Raw genomic sequence first — 27594 nt, forward strand, 5'->3', positions numbered from 1 at the left:
AATCCTTTTTTGAAACATCTAAAAATACGTAAGTTAAATCGTAAAATTTATTTAACTTCAGAGTATCTGCGCTAAGCCATTTGTATCGAGATATACACACGCAGTAAAACGAAAGCTGTTTATTCTGTTCCCAAAATTTTAGGAGAGGAGATTCAGTTTATGTCGTAGGTATATCGTTTTATGTTTTACAAACCTAGAATGTTTTCGCTGGCCAAGTAACGCCTTCCTTCGTTTATAAATCGCTTGAATTTATTTTGAATCATCATCCGTATATTTGGTACCCATATCATGTTTCTCTCGAGTGACTCATATAGCTTCCTAAAATATAACAATCACTTAACTATTTTTGAAGTTCTTCATTATTTAATGACGTGATTGTTTTCCCGTTTTTGATGGTTCCGTAGTCAACTAGGAAAAATACAAAAAAAATTTAGGGTACCATACAAAATGGTTTTTTATGAATTTTTTCCGCTTTTACCCAATGGTGTGGGACATCGTTGGATAGGTCTTTTAAAATGAATACGGGTCTCTGACAATCACTTTTTGATAAAGTGAATGTCTTCGGAATTAATCGTTCCAAAAAAAAAGTGTCCCGGCCCTCGTGTAACTTTTGAACCATGGGACCAAAAATATGAAAAAAATTGTAATACAAAAACTCAAAAAATACTTTTAATGAAAACTATAGCAACCATAATCGGTCCAACCATTTGTGAGTTATTACAAAAAGTCTTCTCTTCTTAGTAAAAATACGTAGGTACAAGTACTGCGAAAGTAGTCCCTTTTGCTTGTAATGTACATGATACTTACTAATAGCCCCCGTTTAGCCTATTCTAACAGATTAGTAACTACGGAACCCTACACTGAGCATGTCCCGACATGCTCTTGGCAAATTATTGTTTATGTATTTTACCATTTTTACTGCATACTTCAGTCTTTAGTATCCGAACACTGATTGTTAGTTATTACATAAAGTTTTACGACTTTGATGTTGAGCGGGTAAACGTAATTTAGCTCTAAAGTCAATAATTGCGGATTTCCTGAGAAACATTTTGGTTCAGTTACGTACGATGTATTCTTGGAAATAATTGAGTTGCGTCATACTCTCGCAGAAATTTCTGTACGGCTCCTGAAAGTTAGGGATAAGTACTCGAGCTTAATTTCTTATAATCTACTACGAGTAGTAAGGGGCAAATTTGTATACAGGCCAAAAATTAAGTAGCGGTTTTGGTTGATATAAGGTCAATAGGGGTAAGTATGGCTGACCTTCAATTAAGGCTGTATACACATTGTTTAGCCACTAAACGTAAGTAGCAAATAGCAAATGTGTGAACTCGCAATAAACACTAAACAGGCCCCAAAGTGCCCCAACCAAAATTTCTACTAAATTTTTGGCCTGTATACAAATTTGTTTACACTGCAATAATTATGATAAAAAAGGTAGTGATCACCGCACCGCTCGCCGTCGGCAGGGTGTTCATCCTCACACCCTACAACCTAAATGCTCGCGTACTGTGCAGAATTTCCTCCCGCGGACGCTTCGGCTGTGGAATTAGCTCCCTGCCAAAGTTTTCCCGAGGGGCAACAGTATGGGGATCTTCAAAAAGGAGTGTACAGGTTTTTAAAGGGTCGGCAACGCGCATGTAATATCTCTGGTGTTGCAGGCATCCATAGGCTACGGTGACTGCTCATCATCAGGCGGGCCGTATGCTTGTTTACCTCCAACCTGGTATAAAAAATCTACTGTGTTCTTCTGCCCTTTGATGATAACTATGACTCCATATCACGAGAATATCTACAAAAACACGCTATACTCGTATAAGAAACAAAAGAACGTAAGCAAGAAAGAAAGAAAAGGGGCAAAGACAGAAAGCTTGTGAATTGTGATCTATCATGTCCTGCCCAGCACTCGTCCGCTCTTCTGCCTAGTGAAAATGACTATCACCAAAGGTGGGAAGCGAAGAACGGAGAAATCAAAGAAATAAAGTTTGTAACCTACTTTGTCTGCTTGTATTTGCTCTCCTCCCAAGCACTCTTCTACTCTTGTGCCGTATAGTTATGACGATGACTCCGTAGCAAGCGGATATCGTAAGGGCTGGCGCCACGAAGAGGGAGACGAACACGCTGGTCATCCATATCCGCCATTGGAGCTTGCTGATGCTGGACCAGCATTGGAGTGTGCCTGCGGGAAAAAAATTCTTTCAAAAATCGTTTAAAATTGTTCTTTTGAAGAACCCCATATCCTAGTCCCTAAACAAAGCTTGAGAGCACCATGGGCATTGTCTTAATGACCCTTCCTTGAACTTAGAGAAAATCTACGAGTTTAAAACTTCATTAATCTTAAGGGATATTCAAAGGTTCGGTTACTCATTCATCATCCAAACAAAATGCAGATCTACCATTATTAACCCTCACAATAGTGTCTCCTTTCTTAGACTTGAAATATACTTTATGCTCTTGAAATTAAGATTCAAAATCGTGTAACATTTATTAGGTAATTATACATACTAATTGCCATTTTTGACGTAATTATTACAGTCATGATATTTTTGCAATTTGTTGCAGATGAATAATTAACAAATATTTTAACTACAAGTGAATGTAAATAGTAATACAGTCCGTCTAAGCTAACTTTGCACCGATTTCAGCAGAGTGTGGGAGTGTCATTATACTCATTATAGACGTCATATTTTCATAGAAATTTGTCATTAATCATGATTTAGTTTGGTCGAACTAATAAGTATCTATATAAATTGCTTTGTTTACCCTTTCTATTGATCCAAGTTTTAACTATTAATATAGATGCGCACTAGATGTACTGCGAATAATAATGTCAAATCGATATCAAATCATGTTGAGTTTTCTTTTATTCGAATTCCGCTCGCGATAGTCTCTGATTTAATTAAATGGTAATACATATTCAGGCTTCTATATAATATTCAGGCTAGGCAGGCTCTTGAATGCGAGCATGGTGTGATTAAAAATGTTTTATTCATTAAGCAAAATTGCTATATTAATAAAACTCCAAGATATTAAAAGTTTGATCGATTTTTCGTCTTCTACTTCTATATTTTATACATTGCCGTCATTGGAGCTGTTTTAGCACCCGATTTATGAAGATTAAATAGTTATTTTATATATGAACGTGTTTTTCAATCTGTGGGCCGCGACGCGACCTCCTGGCGTATTAATTGCGAAAACCTGTGATTTTTTTTTATAGGAAGGGGGGTCACGTCTTGAAAAAGGTTGAAAAACAATACGAATTGGTTTACGATACATACACATTTTAAACGGGCTCCTAATTTTCACACGCAATTATAATAAATACGATAGTATACAGGGTGGAAAAAATTAATGGGTCTTGGAGGGAAAGTTGCTTAAAACCTTAAGTTAACTTTTTTTACTTAAAGGAAACATTCTTTAATTTTTTTAAAGAAACAAAACTACAATCAATGTTTTTATTTTATTTCGCTTGTCTAAAAATATTCTTGAGTAGGTACTCGATATTCGAATTTATGGATATTTTGTACGACAGACGAGTGTAAGACCTAATGTTTCTTGGAGAAATGTTATCATTAACATTAACTGTATCGACTAGTAGAATAAAATAGCAAGTGTTTATTTTTTAAAATTTTTAGACGGTTCGATTTCCGGGCGAGAGCAGCGAATTTAAAAAAATCTTTGAACGCAGTTTTTTTTTTAAATAAAAGAATGTTTCTATTAAGTAACATGAGCTAACTTAATGTTTTAAGACACTCCTTCCAGGGCCCATAATTTTTTTCACACACGGTATATCTACGTAAGTAACAATTTAAAAATTACATTACCTTGTATTTTGTCTTCATCGAATAGGATGAGCATTGGAATGCAAAATAGAAAGCTGACCAGCCATGCTCCTATTATTAGGGCTCGGGCTCTTCTCCCTGTCAAAAACAAAAGAAAAGGAAATTTAAAACACAACACCATCAACTTTTATCATAAACATACACTGTAGGCCGAGCACATGATTGACGCGACAGTATCTCGCCGCGAGATAGACTACCCGTCTTTTGCTAACTGTATGAATTAAAGGGGGACGGGTAGTCTATGTCGCGGCGAGATACTCTCGCGCCAATCATGTGCTAGCCCGGCAGGTAGGTAACCGAGCGATAAACTTTGTCTATTTATCACAACATTTATGTAGGTAATAATCCATTAATCAAGTGAATACGAACCCGAATATATGTTTATAAACCCGGTAGGGAAGACTGAGGAAACTTGATTATAGTTCCATAGAGGAGAGACTAGATCCCTTATTTCTATTCATACTTTTCATAAGAACTTAGTTCATACTTTATGTCTCTTCTTAAGGCCGTTCCATCGGTTTGCCGCTGTCTCTGTCACATTTCGCAAGAAAGAACGGGAAAGGGGCTCAAAGGGCATGCGCGCCAAGTGTCCATTTTGATCGAAGTTTGTCGATTTTTATTTATTTTAAAAACGTTACCCTACAATATCGAAATTCGAAAGCTATGAAATTACTATTTAAGTTAAGATTGTTTTTTCTTCTTTTTTTGTTTATAGTATCACATAATAAATAACCGAGTAAAGTTGGATTAAAAGTCCGAGTTAGAGGTTACTTTGGGAATTAATTGTATCGAGCGAAGTGTCATAATTCGTGTATCGGAAGCTATGACATTAAAGATAATATAGTCAAGAACTACATATATTTTTTCCACGTCTACGAATATCAACGCCTCGTAGAAAAACATGATCATATAAGGAGATTTTTCGCCTTCTGGCTCAGGGAACCGCCTTAAAGACAAAACACATTTTTAATACATAGTTGTTATAATTGGTGACAGCATGGTTGCATTTTTATCACCTGTGCCTATGCCTGTCTTTTTCACACTTACATAACTTGTTAGAACGTTACAGGCATGGTGACAGGCGGTAGAAATGCGACCGTGCTATTACCGGTAACCAGATGACGAAGCCCCGCTTTGCTGGGCTTCTATATTCCGCTTTGAGGGTCAGAAGAAAATTAACTATCATACCCAGGTGAAGGAATATTTATTTCTTCCGTGAAAGCATTGTAAGTAAACCGGACTAAATTTAAATCCCCATAACGCCTAATTGACCATTTGGGGTGAAATGTCAGAAAGCAAAAATTTGTTAAAAAACTCCAAGTCCTGAGTTTATGTTGAAAGTAGACCTTAGCCAACAGTAGGAAGATTAATGAAAATTTATATTTAGGATTTTTTTTGCTTATCGCCAGGCATCGATGACCCAAACCCGCTACCGTGCCCACCTCCACCTACAACGACAGCGCAAGACCACCCCCAACTGGTTATCTCATCGCGCGCCCAGCGCGCTGCGCCAGCGCGACGCTTGACAGTACAGTACCTAACACGGCGCGCGGCTATCGTGACCGCTATTACTCATGCATTGTTAGTGCATGAAAATAGAGATGAATACATGTCGCGCAAGTGAGTAAAAATACGTAAAATCAGCATAAAATCTAGATTTAATATAAATAAGGTAATAATTTTATTAATGAATACTTACAGCTTCCTGTGAAATTCATGGGATGCGTAATGGCATCACATCTGTCTATACTGAGTGCGACCAGCACGTAGGTCGAGGAATATGTTACTACACCCTGTGAACAAATAATTTTTAACATACGATGTGATTTAACATTATCATTATCAAATCACATATAAAATCGGGTCTATCGCGAATTTATTTTGTTACCTCTATTTACCGACGTTTCGACACAGGTATCACTGGTCGTGGTCGCGGCTAACTGATGTCCCAGCAAAATGTCAAAACAGATTTCTGTGACTACCCGTATAGTGTATTTAATGTTTGGGGTAGACATCACATTTTCAAACCACCCACTACACATAAATGTTAATTATTGTCAATAGCCCGACACGCAGCACTCACAACATCCGCGCACACATCTGAAGATAGATACCTTGGCTAGATTTTAAATGTGATTTAATATGTGTTCAAAACGCGAAAGTTTTAAATGTTATATTATCATTATCACTTACAGCTTAGGGGAAAGAGTATTAAATATTCAAGACAGCCACAATACAATACCAAGTTCCCCGCGTGGCTCATTCATTAGGGTTCCGTAGTCAACTAGGAACCCTTATAGTTTCGTCATGTGCTAGAAAGCATGCATGGATACATAAATCAATCATGGTAACAAAATGGTAACATAAAAATGACAAAAAAAATGTTGTGTACCTCGTCTACAAATTTTTTTTGGTGTTTTTATTGTTTTTTTTTTTTTGCTTTAATCCTATGATATTGGTTTTCAAAAAACATTTTTTGATAAAGAGAATATTTTATTTTCGCTCCGATAGGAGATTATATTCGCTAAAGAAAAAATAGTTGTGTCCTCCTAACTTTTGAACCATGGGTTGGAAACATGGAACATGATCGGTTGAGCTGTTTTTGAGTTTTTGCAAAAAGTTTTGTCTTCTTAGTAAAAGTGCTGCAAAAGTACTTACTACCTTTTTCTTTGTCTTAGCCCCCGTTCAACGCAGCCTGTGACAAGCGGGTAAAAGGAAGTTTCTGGAGAAACGCACAGTTGAAGACTGGGTCTAAATTCTTTTCGTTGTCTTGTTTTTTGTTCCCGAAAATGTGACGAAGTGGGGCTTTTTGTATAGGGTGAAATTTAGTTTTTAATTTTTCTACTAATCTGCTCTACTGCTAGCACTAGCACTCAACTTTTTTTTTATTTGATAAAAGACAAAAATAGAAGCGTGACAGAGTGGTCAGAAACAAGACAACAAAAAGCATGTAAGTAAATATTAAAAGGAGATAGATGACGATTGAGTACGACGTCATGCTACGTCATAACCGCCGCCCCCCTCCACCAGCAACGAGGAGTAAGGGTTGTATAAGGAAGCATCTTGTCCATTCTGTGCAGTTAGATTTTGTCTATTTTTAGTTATTAATTATTGCGATTACTTGATTAGTTTACTACTTAGTGTTAAAAATCAAAATTGTGAAAATTTAAATAAATTAAGTCAATTTGTTCTTAATATTTTTATTTAAATCCTGGCCATCGCTAAAAATATGTTATATTGAGTTCCCGATATTTTGTTTCGTAAGATTTACTGGGTAAACATTGTGAAGATGATGCTTGTAAATTACCGAAATTTGAACTCATAAAAACAGATTTACATAGTAAACATCCTGTTATTAAGTAATTCCAGTTAAGCTTTATTAATATTTACAGTGAAGTTATTAACTTAATATTATTTGAAATAAACCTTGTTTATCGAATATTTATTGGAAATAAACCTTGTTTATTTTTGTAAGTATCAAATTCTTATTACTTATTACCTTATAATCGATTTCTCAAAATAATCCCTAGATTTATCACCAAACAATTGATTGAATGGTGTACTTCTTTGTAACAAAGCTTCGCAAAGGTTTTCCTCGTTCAACATAGTTTTAACTAATACATATAGGACTAACTATAATATATATTAGCCCGTTTAAAATTAAGAAATCGCAGGTGTTGCAAAATTAAGAAATCGATATCCTACTCTTATTTTCTTAGGTCAAAAAATAAATTGTCGATTATCGGTTCTTGTCGATTACTGGCGCCACTACGTTAAAATAATGTAATCTAACCTGTAAATATTTGACCAGTTTGCAGGCCAGTGAGCCCGCTAGCCACGAGATGGTCATCCTCTGGACCAGGTCCGGCAACACACTTATAAGACCCACCCATAAATCTGCAAAGAAATAAAAATGTTGGTCAGTGTGGCCAAATCTAGCTGCAGGAAACTTCGTACACGAGCGTGTTTTTCAAACAACAGAAAACTATTATCAACTTCTTGAAAAGCAGCGATTGCTTTTATTTACAGCAGTTACAAGCATCTAGCTGGCGGTAAAAAAAATACTATCGTGTACGGAATTTCCCGTAGAGAAATTTGGCCGCATTGACCTTATTATGTTTCATGCGTCTTTATTATTATCTTGTATTTGAAGTCATGTGACGAGAAAGATATAACGAATGAATGTGGAGGAAAGTAACGGGAGAGGAAAACAGGAAAATGTGGATGGACTGTGTGAGAGATGATATGTGACGAACGCGGGTGAATGATGAGATGACAGGCGAGAGAGAGGTATGGAAGAAAAAGACATGCTGCGCCGACCCCAAATGAATGGGATACGGTCAAGCGAATGATGATGATTTGACGTCAATGATCAATAGAAAATTAGGTAAACTTTTAAGATTTTTGTTCTTAGAAACAAACTGACCCACAAACAATAGCAGTTAACCAAAAACTTGTAATAGCCACTTTGTACAGTTACCTAAGTTTAATTGTTAGAATCCCTGCAGAAGAGGTTTTCCTGTCTAAAGTTTTATTCTCGATTAAGTTAGCCAAGGTACCATACATACTACAGCAGCATTACTACTGCAGTAATGCGGCGCAACAGTGCTGCCGATTGCATTGGTGCCGCAAATATAGATAATACAAAAAAAACAGCAATCTCACTATTAAATCACATTTATAATCGGGTCTATCACGAATTTATTGTGTTACCTTTATTGACCGACGTTTCGACACAGGTTTCACTGGTCGTCAACTGGTGGTCGTGGTGGTTTGCTGGGACGTCAGTTAGCCGCGACCACGACCACGACCAGTGAAACCTGTGTCGAAACGTCGGTAAATAAAGGTAACAAAATAAATTCGCGATAGACCCAATTATAAATATGATTTAATATGTGTTCAAAGCGCGAAAGTTTTAAATGTTATAAACCTCAGTATTGACATTTGCTGCAGCAATGCAATCGGTAGTAATGTCGCGCTCCAATATTGCTGCAGTAATGCTGCCGACTGCATAAAAGTCAAAAAGTAATTATATAAAGACATTTATAATACATTTCCACAAAAGCATGCACAAGGCCGTGACCTGGAAGACTGGGGAGGCCTTTGCCCAGCAGTGGGACACAATATAGGCTAAAAAACATTTGACGTTTCCTGCAGTAATGCAGTCGGCAACAATACTGCTGCAGTATTGCGGCGTGACATTGCGTCCCACTGTATTGCTGCCGCAAAAGTAGAGTTAGACCAAGATAACTCTGCACCGATTTTCATGGCATAGACTGTGCGTTTCATATAAGTTTAAAATAACACTTCCACAGTCTATGCTATCAAAATCGCGGCAGAGTTATCTTGGTCTATATCTATCGAGGTCGCTGCCCTGATTTTCACTGCAGCACTAACGGTAAATGCAGTCCGAACCCCAATGGTACCTTAAGTTTTTCCTGTTGAAAGTTTTATTCTCGCGAGTGAGGTTTGGGTGAGCGTGAGAAGATTAACAATTTGGATGTAAAGTGTTTTGTCAAGTCACTTTCGTGTGAAATGAGGTGAAAGTTAGGCGGTTTTAAAATTTATTTTTACGTTAAGAGATACACAAATTGGTAGGTTTGGGGGTGGACAAAAAGCCGCTCCCATACAATCGAAGTTACGCTCTCATTTTAAAACGACATGTTTACTCGTAAATTAGATGAAACTTGCCATGAACATTTACTGTCTTTAGACAGTTTGGAAAGAAGACTACCACTTAAGCGCTCTCACATACCAGCTATAGCCAGCTGCATGATGAAGAAGTTCATCCTGCTCTTCCTAGACTTTGTGAGCAGGAGGGCGAGAACGACCGTGGCGTTGCCGGCGACTATGGCCACCAGCAGGATCCAGAGGACTGCTACTTGAGCGGTCTGAAACAAGTAAATAGTTTAGCCAAATAATACTGCACTAGCATGCATTACATCAGCAACCACCCGTCCTTCCTCTCAAGGCAGGGAATGCAAGGGTTCTTTTATGTCACCCCAAAAGTACTCCTTCTTATTATCATTTCAACCAATTTGTGGGACATGTTGTTGCAGATTTAAGGTAACAAATCTCTATGCAGGGAAGGTCACTTAACTCTGCAGCTTACTGTACATCCATGACGTTCAGAGCAGGCCTGCTGTGTTGTCTGGAGCTGTGATGCTCATTAATACAACAGGCTTTTCGTACCAAATTTAGTGGTCAACGTTATTTTTTTTCATAAGTTTTTAATTTGAACACTTGGATTTTCTAAAAAATACACATTAGAATCATTAGATACACATAATGAGGGTACAAAGTAAAACTTTTAATTATCCGAATACTACCTTGATGTTATCAGAATAGTTATATAATTACAAGTTATGTGACCATGACATATCCCTTGTCTAAATCGACACAACTGCTATAGCAACAGGGTGTGTAGCTGCGTAGCCAACGTGCAATCGTTAATCTTTTTGTGAATTTGTGATAATTTTAAGTGAAAATAACATGTAATTTCCAATTAGAAATAAATATATCTATCTATCTAATGCTCCGTAGCGAACGAAATGCAACTGTCACTGTCGCCACAGGGCGGACACGCTACACATCAAAAATCACTTGCGTTTCTGTGTGAACGGCAAGTCTGTACACGCGGCATGCGTCATTGTATAAGTTTCTTAAAAACAGTACTGAGCGGTCGGCAAAAGGAGAGAGATGACGACGATTGGCACGTTGGCTACGCGCCGAAAGAAAACCCCCAAATACATATATTATCTGAACAAGTAAACTTGTATTGGGCTGACACTTAATATCACCTAGTAGCAACAGCTCTCCATAGGTAAATGAAGGCCTAAACTAATAAAGGATAGCGATACCCGTGTGGCCAATTCAAAGTTAAACACAGAAGTAAAAAGGGTCAAAGTTCTTTGGTTTAGCAAGGCACTTGCGACCTTTTGATTTTACAGGAAAGTTACCAAATGGATGGATAAACGTTCGAAACTAGAAAAGCCTAAATATACACGTCCCTTTAATGAAGGTTCAATGTGATTTTTAATTTCCATTTAAACTGTTGGACCGACTGGGACACCATGGATTATCTTGTCAAAAAAGTGCCGGCCGTTTTTCAAGACATGCGTCGCTTAATGACATAATCCGTCGGTCTCTTGCCACCATCAATGTACCCGCTCTTCTTGAGCCGACTGGCATTATCAGAGATGATGGCAAGAGGCCCGATGGGATGTCCTTGGTTCCTTGGAGCTTGGGACGGATGTTGGTGTGGGATGCTACCTGCGTAGACACACTGGCACCGTCCCACCTCCAACGGACTAATGTAAAAGCGGGCGGAGCGGCGGAAAGCGCCGAAATTTTAAAACGTAATAAATATAAGAGCCTCGGTAGAGAGTATCATTTCATTCCATTTGGAGTTGAAACTCTAGGTCCATGGGGTCCCAGCGCGCATAAGTTGTTTGCAGAAATCGCGAAGCGTCTGGTTGACGTAACTGGTGACCGAAGAGCTGGCGGCTTTCTCGCAAGCTTTTTTCTATCAGCATTGCGATACAGCGGGGAAATGCCGCCAGCATCCTTGGTACAATGCCTCAAGGGCCTATTTTAGATTTAAGCTAGTTATTAATTTCGTTTACGTAGTACCACTGTATATATCTTGTATGTAAATAAATGTTAACTATTATAATAAATTCCGACTAAAATTTGAATTATTTTAAGAAACTCATAGTGCGAGCAGCGTTCACGACCGTGTGTTGTGTGTGTACGCAATACACGGTCGTCGTGAACGCTGCTCGTACTATTAGTGCTTGAGAAAGGAGACCTAGGCTCTCCGAAACATGTCGCGCGAGTGACTAAAACAAGTGAGTCTAAACCGTAAAATAATTTAATGTTAGTATGTCTCACAACAGTTTAAATTCGATTATTTTAAGAAAACTTGGCGTTTTCGGAATATTGCGTTCTTTAAACTCAAAATCGAATCATATATTATATTATCTTATCTTGGAATCTGGGTATCCAGAGAAGAAAAGGGAAACACTACCTTGGCGCCAGTCAAGTAAGTAAGTAAGTAGTAATATTTACTTATTTACCTGGCTGACCCGATCATCCAAAATGAGTCTTGGCCTTCAACACAAGAGCACACCACTGCTCGGTCCAGAGCGATATCACGCCAGCTTTTGCCGAGGCCAAGCTCACGGAGATCTGCCTCCACTCTATCCGCCCAACGATATTTAGAATGACCAACAGGACGGCGTCCAGTTGGTCGACCCAAGTAGCCCCTTTTGGCTGCCCGACCTTCATCCTTTCGAGGTGGCCAAGCCGGCGGAGACGATGGATGCGTTTTGGTCTCACCTATTCTGAATATTAACATAAACATATAAACAAATGAATATTAACATTATGAACCCTCGAACCCTCGAACTGTTTGAATGTTGTTGCACACCTATTATTGGTAAATAAATATTATACGTGTCTACTGTACCTATGTAAGTTTACTTGCTTTGTTTATGTACTGTTGGTGTGTCTTATAAAATAAAATAAAATTATTAAAAATATATTTTGACACAGTTTGTTGTAGTTATATCACCCACAGTCGCCTATCCTCTTAAGAACACGCCTTTAAATAAATTACTTACATTTCTTCAAAAGTGTAGGTAAACTGTGACATGATATAATTATTTCGTTATTTTAATCCCTTATTTGATAAGGCTTCACATTAGGTGTCATTACCCTAGGACATTAAAAGGACTGTCTGGATGTCATTTATAATCCTCCTGACTTAGTCACTCGCGCGTGATGCGTACTTAATCGTGTCTAAACGAGGGTTACGCATGTTTTCCAGTGGCGTATGAGGAATATAAATAAGCAAGTGTTACTGATGAGTTTTGGTGTGTGGTACACAAACGAAAATAAATTAAAGGAAAAATGCAAAAAAAATCACCGCTCCACCTTTCGGAACACCGGTCCGATTGCTCTTAACCAACTGGGCCACCGACGTTTACCAGAAGCGTGCGAATCTTTCCATTCCTTCTTTATGTTTACATGCCTTAGGGAGGCGCATAACGACATTTACTGTAAGAACATTTTTTTTCGAGAGGCACAGCAATATGGATTTGATCCATGCAGATTTTTTTTTATGAACGTACCTGGTAGAAGTAAAATTTGTTGATAAACGTGACATTTGCCGTGCCGTTGTAGAAAGAACCATTCAAGGCGACGCATTCCGGACAATCTAACTCCTCCATGACGATGTCACATCTTGTCAATGTACCTGCAACAAGGGATTGCTGATTAGGCTGGTTTTAAGCGGGATTTACATTACGTAATTAGTATCATGCATGTTGAAATCAGTTTCACGAAAGTAGTTCCGATATATGTGAAAGTAATTTCGTGAAATAATTCGTGTCGCGAAATTCACAGAGTATTGCAGTGACCACGGCCCCATTAGCATCGAAGCTACACGTCCGCGCAGGTACTTTCGCCACACTAGTTTTTCACGTCGCATTTACACTACGAAATTAGTTACATGGCACTTATTTCACCAAAAAACGTACAGGGAACGAAATTGATTTGCTTTCATAAAATTAATGCACGCATTAGGAAAATATCAAATAAATTACAATATTAAACCATTGTCGCGAAATCCATTTCACGCTGCCAATTTCGTAATGTAATTCCGGCTTCAGGTCGCGCTAACCGTCGGCGCACCGGACTAATATGTATTAAGTTCAGGTAGCGTTTTAGAGTAAAGCTGACAGGTCCGGAGCGATCCGCATCGGGTCAGCGCGACACTAAAACCAGCCTTAGACTATAGCTAAATTATCAAAACCAAACCCAACCAAACCAAAATTAAGTTTGGCAAAGCTATCGTCAGGGGAGAGGAAGGATAACAGTAGACAACGTAAATATTCCCCAAATATAATATATGAAGGTCGCTGACAGCAGTGTACTTTTTACAATTTTTAAATCAGGATTGATCAGTCAGGGTAAATTTTTCAAGTAGCTAGATTAGTTCATAGTCAAAAAAATATTGTCTATAGTTATACTAACTAAATTAGACTAAAATATTGTAACTTTATAAAATTGTTTAACACAAAACTGCAATAGATATAAAACTAACTAAATTAGACTAAAATACCGTAACTTTATAAAATTGTGTAACACATAACTGTAATAGATATAAAACTAGCTAGATTAGACTAAATATCATTGGAATATAATTGAAACTAAAGTTGAACCTAGAAACAAATTTAATAGCAATAATGTAATAACTAATAACAGAAATTGTATTTATCTTATTCCAGGTATATAAACCTGAATCTCATCTTTGTCCTCAATTGTAAAAATTCTTAATCCAGGTATATAAACCTGAATCTCATTTTTGTCCTCAATTGTAAAAATATTATTCTAGTTACCTCGCATGACATAAAAATGTACTGTAATCTGGTCTCCCGCGATACAGGCCTAGCCTAGTGCGGGGACTCCTGGAACCTCCGAATGTCAATTCAGTTATGCACCAACTCTTTTCAGTAACTTGTGATATGTACTTACTATGTACTACAATTGTATTCGTTCTGTGCAATAAAAACATTTTTTTATCTTTTTTTATCTTTATCTTTATCTTAATCCATCTGTCCCCAGTTATCCCACTTGACGGTATTTACCGTGGGGAGCCCAACTTCGCCCATGTAAAGTAATTAAATAAGTAATAATTTTACCAAGAAACATATCACAATAAATGCAGTCACAAAAAATTGTTTAAAGTAGAAAAATTTAAATTATGTATCTTAACTTTGCCACCCGTCCCCAACTAGGTACGCTTATTTTTTTATTATGAAAATTATACTAAAACTGATTGCAAATCCTAAATGTTGAAATACTAAACGCTTATGATACAAGTTAGGGCGCTATCCTACTAAACATCCCGTTTTTGCAAATAAAAATAATTCAATTTGTTCATGTTTTGTTTGAAGTTAGTAAAATACATTATCTATTTTCATCTCATATAACCCATAAAACAATAAAACCCATTTATCGAAATGACTCGCTTTTACTCTTACACCCGTTTTACACTAACTTCCCCTTTTCGTTTCTAAGCAATAATTGAAAAAAAAAAAATTGCTTCAGGCCATTATTGTCACATCTTATTTCCTAAAAAGATTTAGAAGTGTCTAAGCGCAAAAACAATTAATTACTTCTAGTAGTGACAGTCTAAGCTGCTGCAAAGTTAATCTCTCATAACATAAAGTAACATCAATTTTAAAATAGATTAAGCCCTAAGCTAACTTGTCAAGATCTCTTTGATGAAATGATAGTTATTAATGAACAAATTAAGTCACATTTTTGTGAAAAATTACAGTTTAAGTACGTAGTTAATGAAAAATAGCATCTGTGACTAATAAAGTGAAAGCTTTTGTCGAATTTTATGTGTATCTAAGGTTAAAAGGTGTTCTAAAAACTATAATTTCATCATTATCATCAATCAAATTCGAAATGGTGTTCTCAAGAGCTGAACAAAAAGGCCGGACTTATCGAAATCATATTCATTCAAATTTTAATCTTCTCCTGAGACCTAGAAGCATTCGTTTTGTTTTTGAATTTGGAACCCTTAGTTACTGAACCCTAAGTTCAAAATAGATTGTGAAAAATTTGTACGCGGCGACTTAGGTTAGTTTCGATCTTCCAAAACGTCACGCTCGGGGCGCTGTTCAAAATTGCACACAAAAATAGTCATAACGCAAACGCGAACGCTCGTCACGCTATGAAATGAAATTTAAACTAGGGGTATAGTTCAAAAGCATAACAAATTGTTAAAATAGAATAGTCCTCGAGAAAGAGATGAGACCCTTGAGCGTTATCAGACGTCGAGATCGACCATTCGCCGGCGACAATCTATCACGTGACGTGAGCTAAGTAAATAAATTTTGCTTCAAGTTCACACCTGATTTGTCTGGAAGAGGGATGAAATAAAAAGTAATGAATGTGTTTTTTTCAAAACATGACTAAGTATACATTTGTATAGTATTTCTTGAGGGTACTTTAATTAACAATTTAGGCAAAAGTATCGTTATTTATGGAATGGAGTCAAATATCAGAATGGAAATTGTATAATTAATCCGTTCATACTCAGATTTCATTTGCTTATCGTAAAAAAAAAATCGTACTTCAAACGCAAAATGCTATGCTATTCTACACTAGCAGACACGTATCATTTTTTGCACACATTTAGAACAACAATGATACTTTGAGAGCATGAGAAATGAAAAAGAAACGTTCTGTTATAGGTAACCTCCTCCCACCCGTCCTAAAGGGGCTCACTGACTATCAGTCCGCCGGACGATATCGGCCTGTCAATTGTTCGGAACTGTCAAATTTTTGTTCTAACTGACAGGCCGATATCGTCCGGCAGACTGATAGTCAGTGGGCCCCTTAATACTAGTATTAATTACCTCCAATTTAAATCATTAATGACGGGAAGTTACTATATGTTTAGGTCCACGTCGATACTAGGATTTTGGTATTTGCGGCAGTAATGTCGCGCTGCAATGCTGCAGCAGTAATGCTAATGTAGTCTGAACCCGAACGGTACCTTTAGACTCTCTATCTTAAAACACTTGGATGAGCACAAAAACTACTACTTAAATAAAAACAAAAGCGTATCAACGACCTTAAAAACGACGTGAACGGTAAGTCGGTATTATTAAATTTTCCACATCAATTGGTTTTCAGTGAAGTCTAGAGTTTAAATTTACAAGTCACATTCTGGTGCAGTTTTTAGGGTTCCGTACCCAAAGGGTAAAAACGGGACCCTATTACTAAGACTCCGCTGTCTGTCTGTCCGTCTGTCACCAGGCTGTATCTCATGAACCGTGATAGCTAGTATGTTGAAATTTTCACAGATGATGTATTTCTGTTGCCGCTGTAATAACAGGTACTAAAAACAGAATAAAATAAATATTTAGGTCAGGCTCCCATACAACAAACGTAATTTTTTCCCCCCGTTTTTTGCGTAATGGTACGGAACCCTTAGGGCGCGAGTCCGATTCGCACTTGGCCGGTTTTTTAAGGTTCCGTACCGCGAACGGTGACAATCGGAACCCTAATACTTTAATTATGATACAGAAGACAAACGAGCAGACTAATCGCCAGATGGTGAACAACTAGCGTTGCCCATGGACATCTGCAACACCACAGGGGTTAAAAAAAACATTAAAAATGTGAGAAGTGCGGAACACTGTTTACCCTGTTTTGAGTTTGACTCGTATTTACCCGGTTTTTATTTTCTATCATGACAACTTATATTTCATAGCATTTTCCATTCATTAACTTCTCGTATTCGGAACGCGGATCCGCGTCCGAGGAAGCTATCTGAAAAGATAATCAGGGACACGTGAGGTTAAATCGTGTAAAAATTCAATATACACAACATTGTAAAACAACACAAAAATAGCACGTAATGGTACGGAACCCTACGAGCGCGACTCCAATTCAGCCCTGTCCGGTTTTTAGAAATCGTTTAATGTCTCCTGCAGAAGCTGCAGCTGCCTCCAATATATCTGCATCTTACGAACATTAGTTTCGCAGTTGGCAACGAGAGGTTCTATAAGGGTTATAAAGTGAGGAAATAATGTGCAATTTATTGAACGCTTTACCTATTCGGAGTTCCAATAACCGAAAGTTTCATTTCGCTGCCGATTTTGAAATGAAATTTCGGGAAATTATATGGCCTTCATTTACTTCGGAATGTTCGTAACGTAGTCGTATGACTTTACAGTGAATTGCAGTTTTTTTAAAAGTCATGTCGAAAAATCTAAACTGGCATTATTTGAAAAAAAAAAAGTATTACGCAGTTATTTTTACATCGTTTCACGTTAAATTAGTTTTTTTTTGTTCTTACCCGTTAGCAGCGCAGTAAGAAATATAAGATTGTGTACGTTGACGTTAAGATTTTGCACTGTGCTAAACTTAATAGTACCATAGAGTAACTTATACTAGAGCGGTACTGTAATAGTAAATTTTGTAACCCCAGTAAATTCACTGCCATCTATCGACACACCAAGCTAGTAGCGCCCTCTGAACGAGAATCAAATTTTCTTGATTTTCGGGGCACGTTTTTTCCTTAGACTGTATTCATCTATTACGGAGTTATATCTATCTTTGATAGTACATTGTGCAACATGGGGCGTAAGTTAAATATTGCAAACGAGAGTATAGTTAAATCGCGACGGCTTGCCGAAACGATTTATAGACATGAGTTTTCAATATTATTACGCCCCGAGTTACACACAATGTTTTTCAACACACATGCGATACAAAAATGAAGTATAAAAAAAACCGTTAATTATAATACTAGAAACTTTATAACTCCCTAGGGAAAACGCTTTTTCTATAGTTCCCGCTAAGCCTGCGTGCGATTCCACATTTACTGAGCGAGTGTGATGAAAATAAATTAATAATTGAGCTACAGTCACGTTATTTGTTTCTATTTAAACGTAAAACCGTTAAATCATACAAAAACCAATCTGCCACTTTCGCACTCATTAAATATTTATAATGTAGATGATGGCTTCAGACTTCAATTATTTTTAAGGTTAGCGTCATTCTGGATCTGTGTTCTTAACAAATTACACTTAAGTACCTTAGTCGAGCCCAGTCAACAAATCTGCCCACCACCAGCGGTGTCAGCATGGTTGCATTTTTATTACCTGTCACTATGCCTGTCACTTTCGCACTTACATACTTGTTAGAACGTGACAGGCATGGTGACAGGCGATAAAAATGCTACCGTGCTAAGCCCGCAGTACGGCTACAATCCGTTTGTCACTGACATAAACGCCATCGAGAACGTAATTTTCTTTCTATGCATCTCACTCGTACTCGCATATTAGTGCGAGCGAGATGCATAAAAAGTAATTTACGTTGTTACGTTTATGTCAAAGCCAAACTGTTGGTAGCCGTATAGGCGTGTGTCACTTCGCGTCGCGCGAACGTCACCAGATCTGGTGTCGCATACTAATATGTCGAAAGCAAGTGAACTGCATCGCAGCTGGTTGCAGGAACAATGAAAAAAATACTGACTATTTACACATCAGTATATATAATATGTCCAATCGGCAACGTTTAAGCCCGTTTGCTATACCTAAGGGGTTTTGTTATACAGTGAGCCTTCTGTACGTAGTACTACTAAATATTCCGTGCTATCAGGCTATCACTTAAAACAACAATAACTACGTGACATGAGAAAATCACAAACTTAGAATTTACTGCACAAAAATATGGTAAACATTTAAATTAATTTTCTGAAATCGCTTACGGCTGTTACGCAAGAGAAATCTCGTCTTCATCTTGAAGATTGTTTGTTTCTCTAATTATGTTGTTTGTCAATGAAACAAACAAATTAATTGCGAAGTTGTCACGGGTCTCAATTAAGAAGTCAATGTTATGTGTTTTATTTCATAAGCCAATGTTAATTTAGATGTTTGGTTTGAAAATAATGGCTTTTTGATACAAAATATAAAATCAACGGCTGCTTAAAAAGTTATTTGAAGATTAGGCATTCATAAATGATTAATAGTTAAAGTTAATATCTAATAATCACATTTACAGTCGGGTCTATCGCGAATTTATTTTGTTACCTTTATTTACTGACGTTTCGATTCGAAACTTCGGTAAATAAAGGTAATAAAATAAATTTGAGATAGACCTGACTGTAAATGCGATTTAATAGGTATTAAATAATCGCCAAGTCGAGCAAAACAAAGAGGCACGGCCATACCATCCTTTTCTCGAAGTCATTCAGGCCATTTTCGACGTCCTGTAATTTTGCGCTGGCTAAAGCTGGAGCCCTGACTTTTCAGTGACGTATAATGCATTACGTGCCGTTCACACATAAAAACGCAAGTAATTTTTGATGTATAGCGTGTCCGCCCTGTGCTAGATAAGCGCCACCTACCTATGCCGTGCAACCTAGTTGAAACGTCGGAAAAATGGTAAAATAATGAAATTTAATCGCGTAAGACCCGGTAATGACATTAATTATATATGAGCCTGTCAGTTGTTCGGAACTGTCAAATTTTTGTTCTAACTAACAGGCTGATGTCTTCCGGCGAAGTGATAATCAGTGGGCCCCTTTAGATATACTGGCAGTTATAATTGACATATTGAAGTGCTGGAGTAGAAAAAAGCCTTTTGTAGTAATCTCTTGAGAATATCGCAGCAGATACAGTCACCTGCAATAATATGTTACTCTTCGAAGGCCGCAAAAATATCTGACACGGTCTTATTTGTAGAGCCATAAGAGCGTGTCTCATATTTATGCGGCCTTTGAAGAGTAACATATTATTGGAGGTACTTTGCATATCCGGACTATCCTAAATATAGGTACTCAGTAATCATTTAGTCACACATACGATACACATGATGTATCGATGTCATATGTTTTGAAAAACCTAGGTCTCTGTTTTCGAGCAAGAGGAAAATATGTCGCATTAGACTTTATCGTAAAACTATTTTAACGTCATAATTTAATTTTAATTTTAATAAAATATTTTAAAGTACTGATCAGTTTTTGTCTCAGGTCTTAATGACCAAAGAAAGTTAAAAATTAAGAATTCAAACTTCGTTCATTATGAATCTTTTCATCATTTCAAACTTATACATCTACAATACTTTCAAGGTTTTTATTGTCTGCAGTCCCTAAAATTACTTCATATAAGTCAAATTATTCCTGTAATTGTATTTTGGTACAAGGTACTATAGAACCTTGTCGCTTTATAAATAATAATAATAAATAATTATCATCCAAGGAGATAATAATAAATAAAAGAATCTTATTTCGGATATAATTATGTAGATCCATAGTTGTTAGTTACATTTACATTTTAACTTATAAAATAGTCTTATATTGACCGGGATATAGACATTATAGACCGTGATATTGTTTTTGAGCTCCCGATATTTCGACGCAGTTACATACATCTTGTTCACGGGTAAACTGAAGAAAGGGTATAAGTCTATTGAAACTAACCGTGAATCATTAAAAAGTGTTATTATAAAGTATTGTTACTGGAGTTACAAAATAATCTTAACCTACATACTTAAGTATTTATCTATTTTACCACAGTGTGGAGTTTTGTCCACTGCTGCAGCAGAGGGGAGTCCCACCTATCCAACAACGCTATCATAATACTGTTAGCGCTGCCCCTCCAGCGGCTAAATAAACCACCGCACCGCATTATGGCCACAAAGCCGTCGACTTGAGCCTCCGCAAACATCCCGGAGGCGCTACAGTGACGAGCTGTAACTACTACATAGAGATATACTTAGATGACATTGAGTTACCTAATAACATGTTGAACTCATTATGACATGGTTGCCTTTTGACAATGATAAATAATTTTTAGTTAGACAACAAGCGGATGGCACACTTGCGTAGCCTATGGATGTTTGCAATAAGGAATGTACCACGAGCGCGTTGATAAAGTATAGGATTTATGGATTACTGTTTGCTTAAGTCCTGACGTGAAACATTCCTTTCATTCGAATATAATTTTATTGTGACGCTTGGAGAGCCTTTACACTTCCAAATCTCATTAGTATTAGTATTCTACTCTGATATTGGGGACCTTATACACCTCCAAATTTAATGTATTATTAGAGACTATACATACATTTCTGTTATATTGTAGCAAAGATAGATATAACTCCGCTCTATGTATTGTAGTAAGTAATTATTTATTTCCATGTCATTGTAAAGGTTGCATTGACTTGTGAAAGAGCCCTTGAGGCCTACTTACAGAATACGAGTAAATACTAAAAAATATACCTTTAATATAGGTATCCCAATAGGTGCCATTCAGTTATTACGTAAGACGATTTTTGCCAGTTTTTGATCGCATCCTACCCTTATGTAAGAAAAAATAAGAATCGTAAGAATCTAAAGGAAAAATGAATACCTACACGTTTTTTTTAATTTTTTTTAAAGAAACAATTCTAGGAACTATTATTTGTACTTAGTCCTAGTATTTTATATTGTTTTCACTTAGGTAGGCACGGATGTCTGCGCTTTTTCAAGGTATAATACATAATATGTTTTGATCTCACACCTTAGAACTATCAAGATTCCCTCCCACCACCTTGTAAGAAAAACAACGACGTGATCGAACCTCCTTTCCCTAAGTCATCTTACGTAATAAATGAATGGCGCCATATATTGCGTACAGGCTGTGTAATTATAGCTGTGGTGTTTTGTAAGTTAATTGTGTCATAGGTGTTAAACAATGACTTAATTAACGTCTAATTTTAGCGCTGACAATGCCTGCCTTTTCCAGGGCTTGCCGTGTGGCTTTATGTTCTAAAGAGTTTAAGATTAGCATAATTATAGCGGTTTGCAATTCGTAATGTTGGGCTGTATATACCTATACATTTGATTAGTACCAAATATAAGAGGATGTAAAGAGGATTAGTACCAAATCCCATTTACAATCGGGTCTATCGCGAATTTATTTTGTTACCTTTATTTACCGACGTTTCGACACAGGTTTCACTGTTCGTGGTCGCACCCCAAACTTTAAATACACTTTTCGTCGGGCAGTCACAAAAATCTCTGTTTTGATATTTTGCTGGGACGTAAGTTAGCCGCGACCACGACCAGTGAAACCTGTGTCGAAACGTCGGTAAATAAAGGTAACAAAATAAATTCGCGATAGACCCTATTGTAAATGAGATTTAACATGTGTTCAAAACGCGAAAGTCTTAAATGTTATATAAAAGGATGGTTATGCGCAGACAACGGATTTTAGGGTGCAAGATTAAGAGGTAGGTGGGGGTTCTTTTATTACACGACTGCCCAAAAAAAGGAGTGTATTGTTTTCAGGGTTCGTGTTTGTATGTGAGTTCTTTATTCCACCATAACTTCTAAATGCCTTAACCGATTTAGATGTATGATATATCATTAGAATCCTTACGTCATCCCGGGTGACACAGGCTATATGACGTCATAATAAAATCAACACGGCGGACGTAATACACAATAACGCGCGACATTTGGAAAACAAATCTTGCAATTTTATCGAGTGTGGTATCAAAATGAAGAGCTTTGAGAGACGATTAAAATTCCGCAATCGTGTTTTTAATTTTTGGGAGGGGGTGCTGTGCTAATACAGTCGACTGCATCAGTATTGCAGCGCGACATTACTGTCGCAAATGCCAAAAATCGGAACAGCGTTATCGATTTTTACATTGCGGCAATAATTCAGTCGGCAGTACTATCGTGCTGTAATACTGATGCAGTCGACTGTAATGTACAGCTAATGTCAATAAAGGCATTTTTAGAAAAAAAACCGGCCAAGTGCGAGTTGGACTCGCGCACGAAGGGTTCCGTACGTAAAAAACGGCAAAATATACATCATCGGTGAAAATTTCAACTGTCTAGGTTCAATCACGGTTCATGAGATACAGCCTGGTGACAGACAAACGGACAGACGGACAGCGGAGCTTAGTAATAGGGTCCCGTTTTTACCCTTTGGGTACGGAACTCTAAAAATATATCAAATTTGACATTTCTTCAGGAGACAACCAAAACTCACTAATTACTAAAAAATAATTAAACAAAACTCAACCTTATTATGGTACTAATACGGTTCACTATGGCTATGAACTTGTAGTGGTAATTAGTGAGTTGGTTGTCATCCGACGGTTTATCCACCTTATTAATTAATTTATCCAGCTTGATTGACTTAATCATTTGTAATTGGCCCCACCTGACGAAGCCTACGTTGCGGATTTGAATTTGTCAACCTTGTAAATTACTTAATTCTAATATTTTTGTGTAAACTGATTGCACCTTAACGATTAATTCAATAAATCATCGAACTTTGTAATTAATTTTATTGTGATTTTAATTAAATAATTTCACGGTTTAGAGTCACTTGTTTTAGTCAATTCTTCAATGATTAATTCTTTAATGAAATAAAACTATGAAAACGGATTATATCGCGTATATTGAATTTATAATACATCCCGACGTTTTGAACTCTTTACAGCGTTCGTGGTCAACGGGTCACCCGTCATAGTTTTATTTCATGAGTAACTATCGCGGTAACCGAAGACAATATAATTAATGTTAATGAATGAGAGATGAAGATGAAGAGATGAATGAGAAGATTATTTATTGTTAGTATGTTTCACAACAGTTTAAATTCGATTGATGATTTTAATTATTTAATTTAATTGCATGCAATGATATATTATAATTTTATTAGAGTACTACAAATTTTGTCAACATCTACATACCCACAGTATTCTGGCAAAAAAAATGGTTGTCTGTAAAGTCGGTTTACGGACGATAATTTTGTCGATACGGCAATCTTCATATTTTTAGCTTGTGTGCAAAAATGGTTACAACATTTTTGCACATTTGGCTTTTTGTACTAATTTTGTTTACAGTTAAGATAAAACAAATTAAAGGAAAAATACGAAAATGAAGAGGAAAAATACGAAAAATATATTTAAAATTCAATATAATTTTTTTAAATGTATTGAAGTATATTTTTATTTCTTATCTCCTTGTCATTTTTTTAACGGCAAAAAACCTCCAATGTTTTATAAAATCAACATGGTTTTCTCTAAAGGTACAAAGATTCAATCTTTTTTATCTTTGAATAAGAAAATAAAAAAAAAACCATTTTCAGTTATTCATAGAACTATTCGTGTATTCCTTTGAATAAATCGGCAATTTATCTTCAAGCGCGTCTGAAGGAATCGGATGTAAAAAGAGGTGTCTCTTTTATCGATTTGATAAGGTTTTGATACGACCTTAGGTTGCGTCATTTTATAGTGTGTAAACTCAACACGGGCGAATATTTAAACGGTTGTTAGCATTTCAATTCAATTCAATAAGCCTTTATTTAACAATCTTATTAACTAGTTTTATTACTAGGTTGTTAGCATAGGCCATAATAAGTACATTGAGATAAATTTTGCTTAGAAATACAATGAAAATTTAAACCTTACCAAATAATTCGGCCCGCAATGTAATGCAACACACAAGTTACGAGCTTTTTAAAGTAACTGTCAACGCTCGTTGTTGTTCGGTAACCGAAGACAACATTATTATATCTATTTTAGTTTATCTGAGGATTGTCTGAGGGTGCACCAGCTATACAAACGTGTCACTGTGTGCACTTCAGTTCATTTGTGGTGCGCGTGCCGCGGCCGCTGCAGGACATCATCGCTAGCGCGGACTTCTGGCCGAAGGGTGTGGTTTCGGCGGTTCCGGGCCAACTTGCCGAATCCTACACAAATTAAAACGACCCAACGGAGCCACGCTGTTATGTCGTCGCCCAAATCTAATACAAACACAAATAATTTATTGAAAAAAGTATTGTACAGAGGTTCATCTTAAAGACTAAGAGTTGTTAGTAGAGGAAAGTGGGTTACAAATGCCTGAACTAGGAGTTCCAGTGTGTCAGGCCGCGAAGGACAAAATTAATCATTTTTAATTATTAATTAATGTTTAATTTGTGTTTGATTTTTATTTGTAGTTCTGTTTCCTTGTATTATTTTTATAGCTTCACAGTGCCTTGGTTTTACTGATGTAATGCTGTTTCACTTATTTGAGTAATAAATAAATAACCACATCTCATTGTCAAAACATAACCGGCCCCCGGATGTAAATAAAGTCAGTCAATCGTTTATCTCTATTTGCCGTCACGTCATATTTATAGTGTCAATATGTCAATATACTTCCCATACGAATCCGTAGTAATTGTACAAAGGTTTTAGGCCCGCTGTTTGTTGGCCCGTAATTTATTTTAATTCTAACGATACAATACAATACTCTTTATTGCACACCTTATACTTAACTGTGTCTGGTTAACTGGAAGAGATCCCATACAGGGATAAGTTCGCCTTGTTGTATTTCATTTACTCTGTGACTGTGTTTTTCGTGTTGTTATTTTTTATGTACAATAAAGTATATACATACATACACTCATACTTATTACAGAAAACAATACATAGAATACACAAGTTAAATTAAGGAGATAATAAGAGAAAACTCTTAAAATACTATAATAATTTAAAAAGAAAAATAAATGCTGATGAAGACTATACAATCATGGCAAAGAGATTTGTCAAAATTTTGATTCATTATTGTAAATTTATTACTAATATCAGATTCCGATTCAGATTTTTATTGGTAAAAGAATACAATGTGACGTCGCCATTTTCCACAATATGGGGTCATTCAAGTTTTCATCTAAATCCGTTCGTCATTTCTAGGGTTTAAAGTAATGAATTACACTTTACGTAATGCCAACACCAAAAATGAATTATATGCATCGGGTACCTATTCACTGGTTCTGAAGGTAAATAATATATATCTTTGTCTTAATTTGGGTCCCGTTTACAGGATATTGAGTGTAAATAATGAAGCCAATGTATATAAGTCCTCTAGTAAATGGACTGAAAGGCAGCCTAATGGGTTCTACGCCTGGAACCTTCTTACCTTAATTTAAGCCTGTCCTTTTTAACACTTGCTTTGAGTTACTAAAAAATCTAAATGCATTTTTCCTCATTTTACACGCATCTGCTGTGTTTTTTAATTTAAGTATAGAAACCTCTCATGCACAGAGCTTAAGGTGCCCACTGACTATCAGTCCGCCGGACGATATCGGCCTGTCAGTTAGAACAAAAATTTGACAGTTCCGAACAACTGACAGGCCGATATCGTCCGGCGGACTGATAGTCAAAGGGCCCCTTTAGTGTCCGACCGAAACCGGATTTTTGGCCAAAACCGAAATCCACCACGGTTCGGTTTTGTTATAGTCTCCTGTGGATTTAGCACGTTAGCATTTTTATCGCCTGTCACCATGCCTGTCACGTTCTAACAAGTATGTAAGTGCAAAAGTGACAGGCATAGTGACAGGTGATAAAAATGCAACCATGCTGACACCGCTGATGCGGAATGTTTATTTACATATTTTTTGAAGCCAAGAAAGCTTTTACACGTCTAAATTTGTTTTTCTGAAGTCCTTTTCCATCTCCAAGTCTCAAGATCTTCTTGCAAAATAATTGTTCGTATTTAGTTTACTTAAACAATTAAGCGTTTACGAGTAGGTATGAAGTATTTGTAATTATTCTCAATTAGACCCCAAGGACACGACCCTCCCGTAAGGAGTATTACACAAATTGAATTAAGTGTCACAAGAAAAGAAGCCTCGGTCGAAATTATCTGAGATCTTTTACTAAAATAATTCAGTCAAATATAGACCTTACTATATCTAAACAAGAAGATTCAAATTTATAATGACAGTGTCCGGAAAATATGTTTCTTATAAAAATTTGGTGACAAAACCAGCCAACAAGTAACTTTTTTTTGCCTGAAATTTAATAAAGTCTTCAAAAGCGGGATTGTTGCGGATTTCTGGTTTATTTTTAAGTCTTTTGCAATTTGCTTCGAGTTGTTACTCGCAAATTTAGGTCAATTTAAGGTTCTTGTTTGGGTCGACAGTCGTCTTTTGATTGATATTTTTCGGGTTCCTTACCAAGAAAGTAAAAAACGATTCGTCTGTAACAGCCAATTTGTTCCGAAGCTACTGGACCGATTGAGCCGTAATTTGGTACCGACCTGCATGTGTATGCAAGTCGGTGATCTAACGATGGAAGTTTTATATAAATTAATAAACTTTAACATGGAAACAACTTTCTTATAAAAAAAACAACTAACGTTTGTGGTTATATACATATATTGATTGTAATGTAC

The 27594-nt window shown here is 36.6% G+C and overlaps 1 protein-coding gene across 1 annotated transcript in view; it reads right to left on the reverse strand.

Annotated features, from left to right (window-relative positions):
- Window positions 1-13075, reverse strand: part of LOC134742750 (cardioacceleratory peptide receptor-like) — a 28284-nt gene extending 15209 nt beyond the window's left edge. Inside the window, exons 1-6 of the mRNA XM_063675937.1 lie at window positions 12977-13075; window positions 9598-9733; window positions 7636-7739; window positions 5542-5635; window positions 3825-3920; window positions 1997-2179 (exon numbers count right to left, since the gene is read on the reverse strand). Coding sequence (XP_063532007.1) covers window positions 1997-2179; window positions 3825-3920; window positions 5542-5635; window positions 7636-7739; window positions 9598-9733; window positions 12977-13075 — 712 coding nt within the window. The remainder of the gene's footprint in view (window positions 1-1996; window positions 2180-3824; window positions 3921-5541; window positions 5636-7635; window positions 7740-9597; window positions 9734-12976) is intronic.
- Window positions 13076-27594: the final 14519 nt, after the last annotated feature.

Source organism: Cydia strobilella, chromosome 7, assembly GCF_947568885.1.
Source record: "Cydia strobilella chromosome 7, ilCydStro3.1, whole genome shotgun sequence".
Classification (NCBI taxonomy): Eukaryota; Metazoa; Arthropoda; class Insecta; order Lepidoptera; family Tortricidae; genus Cydia; species Cydia strobilella.